The following is a 17822-nucleotide window of genomic DNA, read 5'->3' as shown; positions in this document are numbered from 1 at the left end:
TCTGTATGTTTGGCATCCCTCCCTGCAAAGATGTTCCATGCTCCCTCATTCCCTCCCTGCCGAGGATCCAAATCCTGACCCTAACCCTAACCCTAAGGTATACCGAACCCAAGGACAAAGTAGCTCTAATTGAAATGTAACCCCAACCCTGAGATAAACCAAACATAAGCCCTACCTCAAACTGATTCTGGACCCTCTGTCAAGCCTTCACAGGGCACTCCTCTGAGCTCTAACCACACTGCCAGCCCCTGTGCCACAGTTCTCCCACTGGCTTTAGCACCCACCCTAGATCTCCCAGGCCGCATTCATGGGTAACATTCAAGTTCTCCAGCTCTCAAAACCTCCCCTCCTGGACTCTCTCTCCTTTTCTCCAGTCTCCCAGGACCTGTCTAAGCTCTGGCTGCTCCCTCCCCATGCACCAAACCCTCCCCTGCCTGTCAGCCCCGCCTCCAGCTTTCCAAACTCACTCCCACGGGCTCTAGTCCTCTCCCACCCAAATTCTCACATTCCCCACCATGGGCTCAAGTCCTTCCTCCAAGACAACCCACTCTCTTCACTCTAGGACTGACCCTCTCAAGACAACTCAGGTCCCTCCGGAGTCTAACTGCTCCCTCAACTCTCTCAGGAATCGATCCTGGCCCCTGGCCCCTTCCCCAGGACAAATCCACTTGCCTTCCTCGAGCACCACCTCCCTATCCCTGCTGCGGGACTTCCAGGATTTGGAGAGGTCCATTGTGCTGGTTATGTTCCTTCTGGAACAGGCCATGTTTAAACATCCAACAAAGACACTGGCTCATAAGCAATTTTAATGTTGGCTCGTAAGCAATTTTAATGTCACCAATCCTGGTATCTAGTGACATCACGTGGTGATTTTACTTTGCGTATCTTTGAGGAGTAATGACGTTTAACACATCTGCACTTATTTGCCATTTGGTGATTTTTTTGTTTTGTTTTGTTTTGTTTTACGCACGGGCTTAGTTGCTCTGTGGCATGTGGGTTCTTCCTGGAGTAGGGATCGAACCTGTGTCCTCTGCATTGGCAGGTGGATTCTTAACCACTGGCCACCAGGGAAGCCCCCATTTGGTGACCTTAAGTGCTTACGTAAGTCTCCCTCCAGCTTTTAACTGATTTGTTACATTATCATTGATTTGTTGTTTTATCATTGACTTGAAAGATTCTTTTTGTCCTTTCTTTGTGAATCCTTTGTCAGGTTTATGTAAATATCTTCTTCCAGTCCACTTCTTGCTTTTTCACCAACTTGAAGGTGTCATTTGATGATCAGAGCTTTGTACTTTTGATGAAGTCCAACCTAATAACTTTTTATTTTCTATTTAGTGTCTTCTGTATACTAAGAAATGCTGTCTATCCCAAGGTTGTGACAATAATCTCCTATATTTTCTTCTTCTTTTTTTTTTTTGGCTGCACCATGTGGCTTGAGGGATCTCAGTTCCCTGACCAGGGATGGAACCTGTGCCTTGTGGTGGAAGTGTGGAGTCTTAACCACTGAACTGGCAGGGAAGTCCCTATATTTTCCTCTAGAAGTTTGATAGTCTTTTCTCAACTCACTGCCACAATGGGTCTTCTTGTAAAAATTCACTAATAGCAACGCTAGTGGTAATGAGAACAACAGCTAATGTTTACTAAGCTTACACAATATTCCAGATTCGAGGAATTTACATGTACCAAACTCATTTAATCACCACCACGGCAGTTTCAGGTAGGTGTGATTATCCCCATTTCACAAATAACGCACAGGGAGTAACAGCTAACTGTCCCGGTGTCTTACACGGAGCAAAGAGGTGGGATGGTGACGGTCACAGGTAGGGGCAGGTACCAGGAGGAGGGCTCTCCCACCCACCCTCCCTCAGCAGACACTGACCTCCGAACAAACCTGAAATACGACAGCGATGAAAAGGGACTGGAAAGTTTCTACGTACTCACGAAACTAGCCAGTAGAAAACCATCGACAACGGAGTATGCTGTGATCAATAAGAAAAGGTGATTTTTCCATTCTCCAAATTCACCTCTCATGTGACTTCTGATGTTCTATAAGCAGAAGAGCGACCAGGGAAGGCTTTCTTGTGTTAAATCTCATCACAAATTTCCCTCGTGTTGGGGAAGAAAAGAATGTTGGAGAGAGGCCTCTGTACGTTCTTTGTACGCAAAAGGTTTCTCAACAGTGTGAATTCTCTGACGTTCTGCAGGATGGCTGCCGTGGCCACACGCCTTTCCACATTCCTTACACTCGGGGGGGTTCTCCCCAGTATGAATCTTCTGATGCTGTGTAAGTTGATGGCCGTGGCTGAAGGCCTTCCCACACTCCTTACACGCATAGGGTTTCTCCCCTGTATGAATTCGCTCATGTTTGACCAGGCTTGAGCCATAAATAAAGGCCTTTCCACATTCCTTACATTTGTAAGGCGTTTCGCCGGTGTGGATTCTCTCGTGCTGAGTAAGGTGGTAGCCACAGTTAAAGGCCTTCCCGCACTCTGCGCATTTATACGGCTTCTCCCCCGTATGAATCCTCTCGTGTTTCACGAGACTCGAACCCCAACGGAAGGCCTTCCCGCATTCCTTACACTCGTGGGGCTTCTCACCGGTGTGAATCTTCTGATGCTGAGTGAGATAGTTGACGCGCGTAAAGGCCTTCCCACACTCTTGGCACTCATAGGGCTTCTCACCGGTGTGAATCCTCTTGTGCTGAACGAGGCTGGAACCACAAATAAAGGCCTTCCCACAGTCTTTACATTCGTACGGTTTCTCGCCACTGTGGATTCTCTTATGCTGAATCAGTTTATACACTCGGCTGAAGGTCTTCCCACAGTCTTTGCATTCATAGTCTTTCTCACCAGTGTGAAATCTCTGATGCTGGGTGAGCTCATCGCCGCGTCTGAAGGCCTTCCCGCAGTCTTTACACTCGTAGGGCTTCTCGCCCGTGTGAATTCTCTTGTGAATAACGAGGCTTGAACCCCACCGAAACGCCTTCCCGCAGTCCTTACACTCGTAAGGTTTCTCACCAGTGTGGATTTTTTGATGCTGAGTCAGTTGATTACCCCAACGGAAGGCCTTTTTACACTCTTTACATTCGTACGGTTTCTCACCGGTGTGAATTTTCTGATGCTGAGTAAGCTGATAGCCTCGGCTAAAGGCCTTCCCACACTCCTTACATTCATAGGAATTTTCCCTGTTGTGAAGTCTCTGATGTGGTCGGACAGAGGTATTTTCTCTGCAAGTGGGTGTTTTCCCACAGTTGTTTATCATTTGATTGATATACCCCTCTCGAGGGGCCTGTGGTCCTTCAAACTCACCTTCACACATCCAGTCAAGGCCAAGGGATCTACTTTTTCTATTTGAGTTCCGTTTGGAAAAATGTATCTCATAACTGCCCTTTTGTGTAGGTAAACTCTTGGTCTCATATGGTGACTCCAAATCTGGAAAAAAAAAAAAAAAAAAAACACAACAAAAACAAAAAAACCAAAACACCCAACATATTTTGTTTCTTTTTAAGAAAACAAAAACAAACCTAATCACAAACCAAAGCCCTCGCTAACAGAAATAAAACTTCTCTAGTGGGGAAAATATGAATCACCTAGGGCTCTTATTAAAATGTAGATTTCACGTCTAGTGTCCCGATACTTAATGAGAAAACACTGGAGACATTCCTGCTGGAGACATTCCTGCTAAAATCAAACAAAAAAGACACTTCTACTAGCTCTACTGTTTCCTATCAGCTGAAACAATTCAGCAAAAAAAATTAGAGGGACAAATGTCAAAAATGAAGATGAAAAAGAGTACAGTTTTGTAGATGTGATGACAAACCTGCAAACCAAGAAAATCAAATACAGAACTACTGTAGGAAAATAAGAAGACAGAGTTGGATAGTTGTGTATATACACAAACACACAAGGAATATCATTAAAAGTAATCCTGGCTATAAAGATCCAACATTCAAAAGATGACGTGCAGGGCTTCCTAGGTGGCGCAGTGGTTGAGAATCCACCTGCCAATGCAGGGAACACGGGTTCGATCCCTGCTCCAGGAAGATCCCACATGCCACGGAGCAACTAAGCCTGTGCGCCACAACTACTGAGCCTATCCTCTTAAAAAAAAAGAAAAAGAAAAAGAAAAGAAAAAAAAAAAGATGACGTGTAGAATTAAATTTAATAATAAAAATTGTGAAACATGAGGAAATGTTAAGAGAAATCTGAGCATCAATAAGGATGCTAACTCAAGGGACTCTAAAACATCAAACTTGTTTAAATTCATGACTTCATGAAGATACTAAGAAAATGTTAAATGGCCAACTTTGGAGCATGCTAGGAAACCAGCCCTTTGTTATTAGAAACTGCTAGTTTTTTTTCCTTTAAAGAACAAAGTTTTTATCTTTCTTATCCAGTATGAGCAGTTCCACTACACAACCGATTAGTGGGTGGATCAGTTTCTTTAAAGAGTTATTACACTGAATAAATGAAGAGGCAATGACGGAATATCACCATTCTGAACCCCCAGGGAAACAGTGAAATCTAGGTACTGCCAGTGACTGCTAACAGCAGGAAACCAGGTGGGTAGGGAAAAGGATTATTTTATTCTATTCTACTTTATATTTTATTTTTTATTTATTTTATTTAAAAATTTTAAAAAATTTTTATTTATTTTTACTTATTTTTTGGCCGTGTGTTGCAGCTTGTGGGTCTTAGTTCCCCGACCAGGGATTGAACCCAGGCCCACGACAGTGAAAGCACCGAGTCCCAACTACTGGACTACCAGGGAATTCCCGAAAAGGTCTTATTTTAAACTTCTGGAGGCAAGTATAACATGGCAGTTGAGAGTACGGATTCTGGGGCCAGAATTCTTAGGTTCAGTTTTTGCTTCTGCCTCCTTGATTGATGAAGTGACTTTGTGCCCCAGTATACTCATCTACAAATTAGACACAATAACTTCCTATCTCATAAACCTATGAGAATGGAATGAAATACATTTATATGTACACATGCATACCATGCTCAGAATGCTTCCTGGTACAAAGTAAGCACAATATTTATTAGCCAGTAATATGGCTGTGATTTTGCTAACAGAAAGATAAGAAATTTCCTTAGATGTTTACAAGATATTATCATCCAATGTTAAATTCAGAATTCATAGATTATAACTTTCAACCTCACCACGTACAATGTGCAGGGAACGGAATATGCTCAGTGTGGTTTTACACAGATTCTGTTCATTTAATCCACCTCTACCTCAAACACAGAGGCTGGTTTGCTAGAGAAAATCAAGTCACCATGCTGAGCTGTTTTCCCTAACGGTAGGTCCCCAAAGTATCATCAACAGCAATCTGGGTGTAAACTTAAGCTCACAGCATGAAGCCTGGTTTCTCTGAAAATGGTCATGAAATAAAATAAATACATTTATTCTAATAAGTTAAAAAGCTCTAAGCAATCCTTTGGTCACTAAGGAAAAGAGGAAATGACAAGAGGGGCCAGACAGGTGGGAAGATCACTGATGGATGAAGAGGTGAGGAGCACACGTAACACCCATTTCCAACTGGACCAAGCTCAAAGCATCCCCTGGGCGCAGGAAGAAGGAAACTCAAGCAGCTTCCTGAAGGCTGGTCCCGAAAGGAGGGCGCTGACTGCAGGCAGCAGAGTCTAGTTACCTGAGCAGGCAACTTACCCAGCGAGACCAAGTTGCTGTAGTTCTCCAGCATCACGTCCCAGTACAGGTCCCTCTGTGCAGAGTCCAGGCATGCCCACTCCTCCTGAGAGAAGTCTATGGCTACATCTGAGAATGTCACCACACCCTGGAAATGCAAACCCACATGTCCCTGATGACACGGAAGGACACAGCTTCAAGATGAAGGAGTGGGGAGGAAGGGCCACAGGCGTGGATATGGCGAGTAGATTAAAAGCCTATGATATGCAGAGGGGCCAGTGAGGACACGACTGTGGCTGAAGCCCAGCCCCTCCTGCTGCAGGGAAAACCACCTGTACCCTGGGGAATTCTTAATCATGCCAACCTGTCGGGAAATGGATAAAACGATCCCAGTTTCCCTCCTGTTTACAAGCACAGAGCCTGCTCCATGCTTGTCTCACACATTCTCAGCAAGTGTGCATTCCTACAGCATTCTTTTCTCTTTAAGGAGAAAGAAAAAAAATGCCTGGGGTTTGCTTCCCAAATGTAATATAAGATCTTTCATCTTAGAAAGTCGGGTGTGGATGTCTGAATGTTTTCAAGTCTCAGGTTCATCATTTTGCCAGGTTATTTTTTAAGCAGTCTGCCTTCATTTTTTTATTCCATCATATGGATGGATTAGATTCAATTATTATAGTTACACACTTAGGTTGACTAAAACACCTCAAGTTCCCCTGATTCCAGGAGAGATGATCATTTATTACTTTCGTATGAAATGACCTTCTCACCTGTTACCATCCACCAACCCTTCCTCTTCTTTGTTCCTAAGTTAGAGGAAACGTATCAAATGACAGAGCACAGAGACAGGTCTGTTCAAAACAAAATTGATCTCCTGGGTCTGCTGGTAAGAACATGATCTCTGAGTCCACAGGCCCTAATCACAGCTCTACCCGATTCTAAAGCTTCATAAAGCGTGAGCTTTCACCACACACTAATGAAACAGGAGGGGAGGGGGCGAGGCACAACCTTTGAAAGAATGACATAGCCCGAGGACATGACAAACTGACTGGACCCAAATGGGTCCAATATGGCGGACAAGTCAACTTTCAGGAGCCATGACAGTTCCAAGGCCAACCACAAGGATCAAAAAGTGGGTGGTGGCCCATTTCTGGAATACTCCACCCACTCATTAGCCTATGAAATTACCCACTGACAAAAACTGACAGCCCCATACCCTGGTGCCTTTCTCACCTTCTGAGATGGCCCACACTCTATCTGTGGAGTGTGTTTCTCTCTAAATCTCTAAATAAACTTTTTATCTATCACTTTGTCTCTCACTGAATTCTTTCTGTGATGAGACATCAAGAACCTGCACTTCATTAAGTCCTGACACCAGGTGTGTGATCTCAGTTGGAAGATCTTGGGTTTTGGCTGGGTTTGAGTCCTGACTGTGTGGGTTCAAGTCCCGATCTGGCTTTAGGCTGGGTGTGAGTCCTGGCACGTGGGTTCAAGTCCCAATCTGAGGTGCATGGTTTCACTAAGACTGAGGCCAAAGACTACGAAGAGTCCCTCCTATCTGCCTGGCCAAAGATCAGTGGCCATGAATGAGGAATTTTAGTTTTCTCGTGTGGTCAAATGGGACCAACGTCCCCAACTCATCAAACTGTAGACCTGACTCAAGTATTTCTCCCAAGGCAGCTTCTGCTTCCATTGTTCCAACTACTCTTGACAAAAAAGTGAGTACTGAATAACTAGCTCACGGGTTAAGAGAGCATTAGCCACAGAGCTGGGCACCAGGCTATATGGCATTATTATTTCCTGGAACAGGAACAGCTGGGAAGTAGGCACTTGGATGGGACTCACTTGGGCAGGGGGCTTCACGATTATTTCAAAGAAGTATCCACAGCACCTAAACGTCACCATTCAAGATGCAAAGAGAAATACATACTTACGTGGGCCATCGTTTTAGAATTCAAGGACTGATCGGTCCTCTCAGGGTCTCCTTTAGTGAAGACACAAAATCCAGAGAAGCCAGATCTAGACGAGGAAAAAGAGGCATTAAAATAAGTGCACCCTGGTTCCCATATGACTTAATACAAACTTTTTGCTCCTCCATCTTTGCTTCCAAAGGACCCCCAGCTTATTCCCCCACATAAACACAATACCTCTGGAGATGATTAAAAGGATTCTGGAAAAAAACAAAACAGAACAGAACGGAACAAAACAAAACAAAACACGAGTTGTCCCTGAAACCGCAGGAAACCCAGTTGCACAGACAGGGCAGAGGAGCTTTTATTTTTTGTCTTGAAGTCATATCCAGACATTTTAGCAGGAGGATTCCTGGCCAGCTCCCTGGTGGGGGGATATGGATGAAGAATTTGGCCTTGCCCAAAGAGAGGTGTGGCCTTTGCCCTCAGCTTCTGAGAAGTAATCTACATCACACCTGAAAGCAGTGTCTTTGTTCTGGGTAGGGGCAGGCCACATCGCATCTTAGGGTGGGAGCTGGCCACGCCAGAAAGACCAACCAGGTGATGGGTGGCATTGGGGGAGCTCTGGGTCATGAGATAACGGCTGATTTGGAGACTGAAATTAACATGGACAACAAATCAATCAATTATGCCTATATGATCAATCAATCTTGCCTACATGATGAAGCCCCTATGAAAACTCTGGACGTTGACGCTCAGGTATGCTTCCCTGGTTGGCAACACCCTGAGCATATTGTCACACATTGATGTCGGCAGAATCATGAGTCCTGACTTCACGGGGAGAAGACACCGGAAACCCCAGGATGGGAACCCTCCTGGACCTCACCTTGTGCCCGTTTCCTTGGCTGATGTTAATCTGTATCCTTTCCCTGTCATTAACTGTAACCGGGAGCGGAACAGCTCTCAGTGAGTTCTAGGAGTCCTTCTAGTCCTGAATTATGAAATCTGAGGGTGGTTTCCGGAAACTCCTGAACCTGCAGTTGGTGTGAGAACTGAGGGGTGTCCTGTGTGGGGACTGGGCCCTCAAACCTCACTGTTCGAGGCTGGCTAACTCTGGGCAGAGGGCCTGTGACCTGGACTGAGACTGGGTGTGTTTAGGGAGCTCAGTCTCACTCTGGGCACATCCTGCTCCCTCCGGTCACATCATCCAGGGTCGGGAGGGGCAGCAGCAGGCACACTCGAGCGCCTCCGGCCTCTGGTCAGCGAGATGTCAGTCAAGACTCGGCAGGTGGACAGGGTGGAGAAGGAACTGCCCAGTAGTGCTTAGCATCCTGAATCCGGGAAAGCCGGCTGCATAAACACATGCAGAATATCAACGTAAAAATGTATCAGGGGACTTCCCTGGCAGTCTGGTGGCTGGGAACTCCACGCTTCCAATGCAGGGGGTACGGACTTGATTTCTGGTTGAGGAACTAGGATCCCAAATGCCCCAAATTTTTTTTTTTAATATACAATAAACTGCATGTATTTAGAGTGTACTATGTAGTATCCCAATCTCCCAATTCATTCCCCCCCAACCCTCCCCGCTTTCCCCACTTGGTGTCCATATGTTTCTTTTCTACATCTGTCTCTATTTCTGCCTTGCAAACCAGTTTATTTGTACCATTTTTCTGTATTCCACATATATAAAAAAAATGTATTAGTGGGCTATTAAATGCTAAGTTGGAAGAAATACTTAAAGACATGAAAAATGTTTTAGGTATATTCTCAATAGGAAAATCAGGCTAGTGAAACAAGATGCTACAATAATACATTTGTAAAATTCTAAATATGCATATATATACATAGTCACATATACATACAAAAATGGGAGATATTTATATCTATGTAGATATATACACACATACAAGATATATGAACACACACAGAGACACATGCCTACACAACAACCCACGAGACAGCAGTAGAAAGAGATATAAAAACCGAAGCAGAGAAACAGAAAAACCCTGGGAAGATATAGCCCGTGTGCAGAAAAGAGTTAACAGAGTGGGTCTGAAACCGCTAATTTTAGGCCTGCTTGCAAGACTGGCCCTTGGCTGGATTTCCAGAGTGTTCCAACCATTCCCTAACTGGCAAGAGTGGTGCGCTGTTCTTAAATTGTTTTGTACAAACAGTGTGGTTTATGCTGAACAGGTGCCTTCCTCTGAGAGCCTGGAATCTGGGCGTGTGCTGGGTAGAGGGTGCCTATGTGACAAGCTCCCCCATAAACCCTGGACTCCTCGGCTCAGATGAGCTGCCCTGGGAGACAACACAGCGTGTGTTGTCGTAACTGGTGCCGGAGGAATCAAGCACTGGCGACCACACTGGGAGGGGACTCTCGGAAGCCTGGGCCTGTTTCCTCCTGTGTCGCCCATGTGTCTTTCCATTTGCTGATCTTGCCATGTACCCTCTCACTGTAATACACCTCAGCCACCAGCAGAATGATACACTGAATCACCACCTAGAGAATCACTGAGCCTGGTGGTGGTCTTGGCGACCCTGACAGGCCCTTTGATCTTGATTTCTTCTTAAGTATACCACGCTAGGTGTTTTCACAATAGCCATGCATTGGCTTGACATATATAAATGTGTGTGCATTTATTTCTTTTAAAGTTGTTAAAAGACAGATTCTCAAAAGTAAAGTTCAGCTCTCTTTTTTAAACAGGCTCCTCTTGGACATGCAGAAAAAGCTCAGAATATATTATCTTCAGATGATTTCACTGAATAACTTCTCTTCATTTCCTTGCACTACCTGATACCTAAACCAACTCTTTGATGTCCACATATGCCCGCACATGTTGGAGTCCTGACTGGAAAAAATGACTAAAATGCCAAGTGATGCCCTGTAGACACTGACGGTTACATTGATGCTGCTTAGTTTTATGTCTTGGTGGGAGGGTGAATTTTGCATTTGAACTTGTCCTTTCAGCCACGGTGTCCTGCAGACAATGGCTACATCACCTGACCCTGCTAGTCTTCACTTTGCATCCAACACTATTAGGAAAAAATATGTAAGGTATAAAACTTGGAAAATAAATTCTATGTATCTCTACATAGAGCCCGTGCATTCAGAATTACTTGGTCATGACCTGACATCAATGAGTATAAGGAGAATGATACCCCCTTCCTAGCACCTCTTAGGGCACATCACCTGGAATTCCCCACGGGTTTTGACCACAAGCTGTCTTGTGCTTCTTCTCTATTCAGAGTTTCCCTTCCTTGCTGGAGGACAAGCAACGTACAGGTAGCAATGTCTTTTCGTCATCTGTCGTTCTAAGTACTATTGCAGGCACTTAACAAAACTATGATTTTGACTCAAAATTCCACTTTTTGGAATTTATCCCAAAGAAACAGCTATAGTAGTACATAAACATATGCACAAGAATGTTCAGAGAATTTTTTTATTGGATAGTTTTTTTTTCTTTGAGATAGTTGTACATTCATGTGCAGTTGTAAGAAATTACACAGAGGTATCTGGTGCACCCTATACCCAGTTTACCCCAAGGGCAATACACTGCGAACCTACAGTACAATATCACAACTAGGACCTTGACATTGATACAATCCATCAGTTTTATTCAGATTTTCCAGAGAATCCTTTTAAAAAATGAAAAAAGTAGAGACGTAAATATCTCCCAGTAGAGGACAGATTAAATAGGTTGTGGTCTGTTATAATGGCATACTATACATTTACCAATAATGATATTGACTTACATTAACTGAGAAAGAAATTTAAGATGAATTACCAAGTGGAGAAGGTATATTTAAAAAGGTATAGGTAATCTGGGACAAGAGGTCTTCATGAATTTAAGAACAAGGCTCCGTGGTCTGACTTTTAGGATGTGAATCTTCGCTCTATGACAGTTACTAACCCCACAGTATCTGTTCCCTGACAGGTAAGACTGGGATAAAAATTGTCTCATCTATTAAGAAGCTAACCTATTGATACATAAAACACAATAACATGTAACAACTATTTTACACAAGTCAGCTCTTATGCTTTAAGATCAGTAACATTACAAAACCCTTAGTCTGTTTTTATAATACAAACGCAAGCCTGCTGTTGCCCGTTTTTCTTATGCTAAAATATGTATTTCTCAAACCTGCTGTGTATATAATCAACACTAACTAAAAACTTTCAGAGCCTCTTAAAAATGAAATTCTTTCCAAGTAACAACATTAGCAAAAAAAAGACTCTAAGACAGATAAGGAGGAAATGTTCCCTCCCCACCAGCAAAGAGAGGGACAGCCATGATTGTGCACTCAAATTCCAGCTCAAAGACTCTAAAGTGAGATGATGCCAAACTGAGAATGTTAGTAAGTGGTTGAATCTTGTCTTCTATGTGATGTGGAAGATTTATGTGAACATTTTAAACTGTCATCTTTTTTCATATATCTGCCCATGGAAATATTACTTGTGCAGGCCATATTTTTTAAGTATCAGTGATCACTTCATGTTCTATGAAAGCAATACTCAACTCCTAGAAAATCTAATTTTCAGTTTTTTTTTTTTAATATATAGAAATTTATTTATTTATTTATTGGCTGTGTTGGTCTTCATTGCTGCACTCTGGCTTTCTCTAGTTGCGGCGAGCGGGGGCCACTCTTTGTTGTGGTGCGTGGGCTCCTCATTGCCATGGCTTCTCTTGTTGCGGAGCACAGGCGCGTGCGTGGGCTTCAGTAGTTGTGGCACGTGGGCTCAATAGTTGTGGCTCACAGGCTCTAAAGTGCAGGTTTGACAGTTGTGGTCCATGGGCTTAGCTGCTCCGTGGCATATGGGATCTTCCTGGAGCAGGGATCGAACCCGTGTCCCCTGCATTGGCAGAAGGATTCTTAACCACTGCGCCACCTAGGAAGTCCCTGAAAGTCTTTCTTGATAATTTGTTGCCATGGCATTAGTTTCAAATGGTGCCTCTCTAATCCTTAAAAGGTGTAAATATGTGAGAGATTCTTTTCAAAGCAAGAAGGGGATCACTGGGGACATCTCTCCCCTCTCCACATGCACACAGGTATAATGGGAACCTTGGCTGAGTTAGATTCCTTTTACAAACTAAGATTTGCAGAGTCTTGGGCTCATTTACAGAACAATTGGCAGGATTCAGTCTCCCAGAAATAAAACACACAAATATGCTTAGAGGGGGAAGGGAGGACTGGAGACATAATTACCAAAATATCAATAGTAATTATCTCTGGAAGGTACAGTAATGGGTAATTTTGTGTTTCTTCTTTATAAATGCTTTAGAAGATTGAAATTTTTTTCAGCAGTCCTGCATTAATCCCATTATAAGAAATATACCTTAAGATAGGCCCAAATTAAAAAAAAAATTAACAAAGAAAAGGACTACTGTTATGAGGGGGCAGATACGTTGCAGCCATCAAGCGAACTTTGAATAGATAGGCCTGTGGTAGGCAAAAGGGCAGCCTCCCAAAGGTGTCCATTTTCTAACCCTGGAACCTGTGAATATGTTATAATACATAGCAGAAGGGAGTCAGGTTGCAGAGGGACTTGAAGTCGCTAATCAGCTGCCCCTAAAATAGCAAGAGTATCCTGAATTATGCCAGGTGGGCCCAATGTAATCCCAAGGAGCCTCAAAAGTAAATAAGGGGGATGAAAGAGGAGAAAAAGATGTGAGAACAGAAGCAGAGTCAGAGTGACTAGGCTCTAGTACTTGGGGTCCTGAATGAAAAAATGTAGCTGTCGCTCGGGGTGACACAATCTTTGCAAAAACAGAGCAACTCTACAGTGGAGAAAAAAGACAAACACTACCTAAGCCAGATGATCAAGTTCAACCTCAGCAATCATAAATCATGTCCACAGTATGTATCCTTGCCACGATGTGATGAAAATGGTAATTTACTGCCGTGATCTTCCAACCCCAAACCCACAAACCCAGTCTAATTAGGAGGAAAACACCAGATTCCAATAGAGGGGCATCCTACAGAATACCTGACCAATACCTCTTGAAACTGTCAAGGTCATCAGAAACAAGGGACGTCTGAGAAACCAGTATAGCCAAGAAGAGCTCAAGGAGACATGACAACAAAATGTAACGCGTATCCTGGATGGAATAGATGCACACTATATAAAAACTAAGGAAATCTGAATCAAGCATGGACTTCAGTTCACAGTTAGGTTTCAGAGCTGACTCACTAACTGTAACTAACATCCCACACTAATGTGAGTTGTTAATAACAGAAGAACTGTGTGCAGGGTGCCTGGGGATCCTCTGTACTATCTTTGCAATTTTTCTGTAAATCTAAAACCATTCTTAAAGAATAAAATCTATTAAAAAAGAACAATATGCAACCATACGTGGCCCACAAAGCGTAAAACAATTAACATGTGATCCTTTAGAAAAAAAGTCTGCCAAACCTTGCTCTAGATTCAGAACTCACACACACAGCATCAAACCATACTGCTTCTCACAGTTCATACGAAGATATAACTGAAACAACCTGAACCGTCAGACCTCAAATAAGACCTGGTTCATACAACAAATTTCTATTTACTGATTACTGAAAAAAAAAATCCTTGCCTTTGATGACAAAAACCTTTGCTCAAACCCCACTCTTAAAAGCCTCACAAAGCTGATAACTTTGTCATTAACTGTCTAAAACAATCAAACCTTCTCCTTTCTTACTGTGCTCTTAAAGTCAGCCCTGTGGAAAAGACCAAAGATATCTAGCCTTTGATTCCACCTGAAAATTAACAGCCTCCTTACCAAATCACACTCTAAAAGTGCTAACATTAACCTCCCAGTAGTAGTCCTCGATCCTCTGGGATTCTCATAAGACCACAAAGGAGGATGTGAACAATTTGCTTATTGAATATGTGAGTACTCACTGGAGAGGGCTGGTCAATGGGGAATACACATTCACGACTCCTGTCACACCTCTTGGGCAGAAATTATTGGGTTAAGTCACTATTAAAGAGGACATTTCAGGTCAAGAAAAGCAAATACTCTTAAGTGCAAAAAATCACAAATCATTTACTGAACAAAAAGGTAACTCATCTGAACCTTGATTTTACGATCTGTGGTAATTCTTCCTCCTCCTCAGAATGCTTTTCCTGGAGGACAGCTGGCCTGGGGGAAAGAGAAGACAGAATGAGACACTAGGGCCTTTCTGGAGCACAAGACTATATCAGAAAATACCCTCCAAGGTCACACCTATTCCCAAGCCTTATCTAAAACCAATCAGAAATAAGGGGGCACCCAGATCTGAGTACTTCAGAGATTCCTGGAGACTAGGCTCTAGTCATTGGGGTACCCCCACCTCCTAGGTCAGGGACCTCTCCCTTCCAAAAAAGAATCTTATTCCTGAGGCCCTTCCATCCTGTCGTTCGGGTGGCCTGAATTTTAGATGGAGAGCACCTCCAGCTCTAAAACTGCCATCTTATGACTAATGCCTGTGCCATTTTTGTCCCTTTCATTACAGGATTCAGGCTCTGACTTCCCTTTGGGGGCCACTGTGCCCAAACAAGTACCACCTGGTTGGAACGTGAAGGCAGGGGGAACAGCAGAGACATCAGAGCTACAGGTTACACCGTCACACACCACCAGTGCTCACTCAATCCGTGGCCGCACACCCAAGCCCAGCCCTGCACCTGTCACAGCCGAACAACGGCGCACACGTCGGCTCTGTCACACCGACTGACACCCACGCCCGAGACCAGGCACCCGGCTCCGCCAACCCCACAGAAACGCAAAGGCACATCTCACAGCCTCGGAGACACACATGGGCCCCCCCACCCACGCGGAGCCCACGCGCACAGAACTCACGCAGAGCACAGCGGGGGAGGCACAGCCCGGCCGCGAAGCCCCAAGAGATGCTCCCACGCACGCGAGGCACGGCCCCGGGGATGGGGCCGGCTCGCGTCCCACCCACACACGCTCACGCGCAAATGCGTCACAACCACAGGGACCGGGCCTGCCTCCCTCACCGACGCCCGCGCGCACGTCTCAGTCGGTAGACATGGCCGAGCCCCACCGCACACACAGACCCGAACACACAGGCACACGCTCGCACTTCCTCCGCAGCGGCTCCCGAAGACGGGCCTCTTCGCCTCCTCCCTCAGCGCCACCGCCCGCCGCATTCCGCGCTGGTTTCCTCCGGGGATGCTAATTACTCACCGCTTGGGGCCCAACAATAACAGGCCGTCGGGAGAGAGCGCAGGCGGCCTCGAGGTTAACTCCGGACAGCGTCACCGGGAAACCAGAGCTTAGAGAAAAAAAAAAAAAAAAAACCCCTTCGCTCAGAAAGCGCATGTCCAAGCGTGCAACTCCCTGCGCTGCTAATGAGGCCGTGCCCCAGAGCCCTCTGGGAAACGTAGTCCAGAAAGCCGGGAATCCCCAGAGCCGGAAACGCACGGGCTCTCTTTCCCAGCATGCAACGCCACAACGGCGCTAATTAGAGCTGTGCCTCAGAGACTTCTGGGAAATGTAGTTCGCGTCTCAGGTAATACACAAGGCCTTCAGAAAGCATCTCTCCCTGCCTCTAAAGGAGCTGTGGCCCCACACTTGGGAAGGAGTGTATTTCAGAGTCGCAGAATTTGTAAATGCTGGGAGCCCTGCCACTGTTCAGATTTCTTTTCTTTTATTATTATTATTACTAATACTTTAACGGGAGAAAAGCATACAAATTTTATTAAATTCTTACATGTACATGGGAGCTTTTAGAAGAGAATGAAGGCCTGAAGAAATGACCAGAGCAGGAAGCTTTTATAGCTTTTAGACAAAGAAAGGATACATTTGTGAAGTATTGACAGTGCAATGGGCTAGTGATAGTCCAGTTAGGACCTTATCCTTACCTTCATTTAATGAGGTTTGTTTGCAGATTCCTTTGGTGCCATCTGTGGGCTGGTAAGAGTCTATCTCCGTGAAAAAAAGAATTTATATCCTGCCTTTGGACAGAGAAGAGGGATCTTTTTGTGTGTTTACTGCTTCTTAATTGCCTTCAGTTCAAAATAATTTTTTCGTCAAAGAGGTATATTTTAGGGTGACATATCTGGTTTCCTTCGTTATGATATAGGCATCGTTTGCAATAAGGAAGGCAATGAAATCTTTCTGAAAGTGTTCTCCTTTGGTATATTATGCCATTTCATACTGTTTATGAATGAGGTTAATTTAGGTCTGTTTGCTGTGAGTCAGTGGTACTCGTATCTACTTTCTAAGGTGCCTGCAAATTTTGTGCTAGATGTCATTCCATCTTATTAACACCTCTATTATGAAAGAGCTCAGTTTCTATGCAGGAGGTTTACCTGCCTCCCATAAATTGTTTTTGTTGTTGTTTTTCAAACAGGTTTTACTGATCTTCTAATGGGACCAAGTGAAACAGAGAGGCATTTAACATAAAACAGTGTTTTAACATAAAACAGTGTTTAGTGTTATGTTTCAACATAAAGCTCTCAATTGTTTATGAATTTTGTGTAGAGATGGCATTTCCCTAGATTATTCTAATTTTTAAAAACTTTTTATTCTAGTTGATTTACGTATTATATTAATTGCAGATTACAACATAGTGATTTAATATTTTTTTAAATTATGCGCCATTTAAAGTTATTAAAAATATTGGCTTGATTGAACCTGGTGTACCCCCCAAAAAAATAAAATAAATAAGAAAAAAAAAAATATTGGCTATATTCCCTGTGCTGTACAGTGTATCTTTGTGTAGAGAACCACAGAGGACACAGAGGACACTGAGTTGGAGTAACAATCCTGAGAGCACATGACCGGCTACATGGCTGCAGGCAGTTCTGAAAGCAGAACTAGTGTCACGGAAAATGGATTGAGATAAAGCAGTCATATAGCCCGATGGCTCCAGGCTCCAGCTCTGAGTTAAACTATCTCCCCTAGTAGTCATAAAAAACAAGGTGTTCTGCTTTTTTCTCTATTTGAAGCATATACCTCCTGATGTCCGTTATCGTGATTTATAATCTGGAATGCTAGAATGCTTCTTCTCAATAAACACACTATGGGAATCAGAGCTCGGGACTCTTGACTGGCTTGGTCTTGAGTCCCCTGACCCCATGCTTTCCTATACCCTTGTGTGAATTTTCTTAATTCTGCCGTGCCACTCACATTCAGGTTTGTTCGTGTGGATGAGATCTCCACATCTTTGTATCTTATTTGTTTTAAACATGATAGTTTGTGCCTCTTAATCCACAACCCATATCTTGCTCTTCCCCCAGTACTCTTCCCACTGACAACCACTAGTTTGTTCTTTATG

The 17822-nt window shown here is 43.9% G+C and overlaps 1 protein-coding gene across 5 annotated transcripts; it reads right to left on the bottom strand.

Moving 5' to 3' along the window:
• Nucleotides 1–789: 789 nt before the first annotated feature.
• Nucleotides 790–15818, bottom strand: ZNF331 (zinc finger protein 331). 5 transcript variants are annotated; one of them, XM_057711168.1, is made up of 6 exons: nucleotides 15728–15818; nucleotides 14615–14680; nucleotides 8072–8211; nucleotides 7581–7665; nucleotides 5671–5797; nucleotides 790–3431 (listed from the first exon to the last, which is right to left on the bottom strand). In XM_057711168.1, exons 3-6 carry the CDS (start codon nucleotides 8110–8112, stop codon nucleotides 2095–2097), a joined length of 1590 nt encoding a protein of 529 aa, XP_057567151.1. In that variant the 5' UTR covers nucleotides 8113–8211; nucleotides 14615–14680; nucleotides 15728–15818; the 3' UTR covers nucleotides 790–2094. The 5 variants fall into 5 exon arrangements, with proteins under 5 accessions (XP_057567151.1, XP_057567153.1, XP_057567152.1 ...); XM_057711170.1 differs by having other exon boundaries at nucleotides 14615–14675; nucleotides 15728–15817; XM_057711169.1 differs by lacking the exon at nucleotides 15728–15818 and adding an exon at nucleotides 15538–15644.
• Between the last annotated feature and the right edge of the window lie 2004 nt (nucleotides 15819–17822).

The sequence above is a fragment of the Hippopotamus amphibius genome, chromosome 16 (genome assembly GCF_030028045.1).
Source record: "Hippopotamus amphibius kiboko isolate mHipAmp2 chromosome 16, mHipAmp2.hap2, whole genome shotgun sequence".
NCBI lineage: Eukaryota > Metazoa > Chordata > Mammalia > Artiodactyla > Hippopotamidae > Hippopotamus > Hippopotamus amphibius.
Note: the sequence above shows the minus strand (reverse complement) of the source record. Positions and strands in the feature narration are given on the sequence as shown.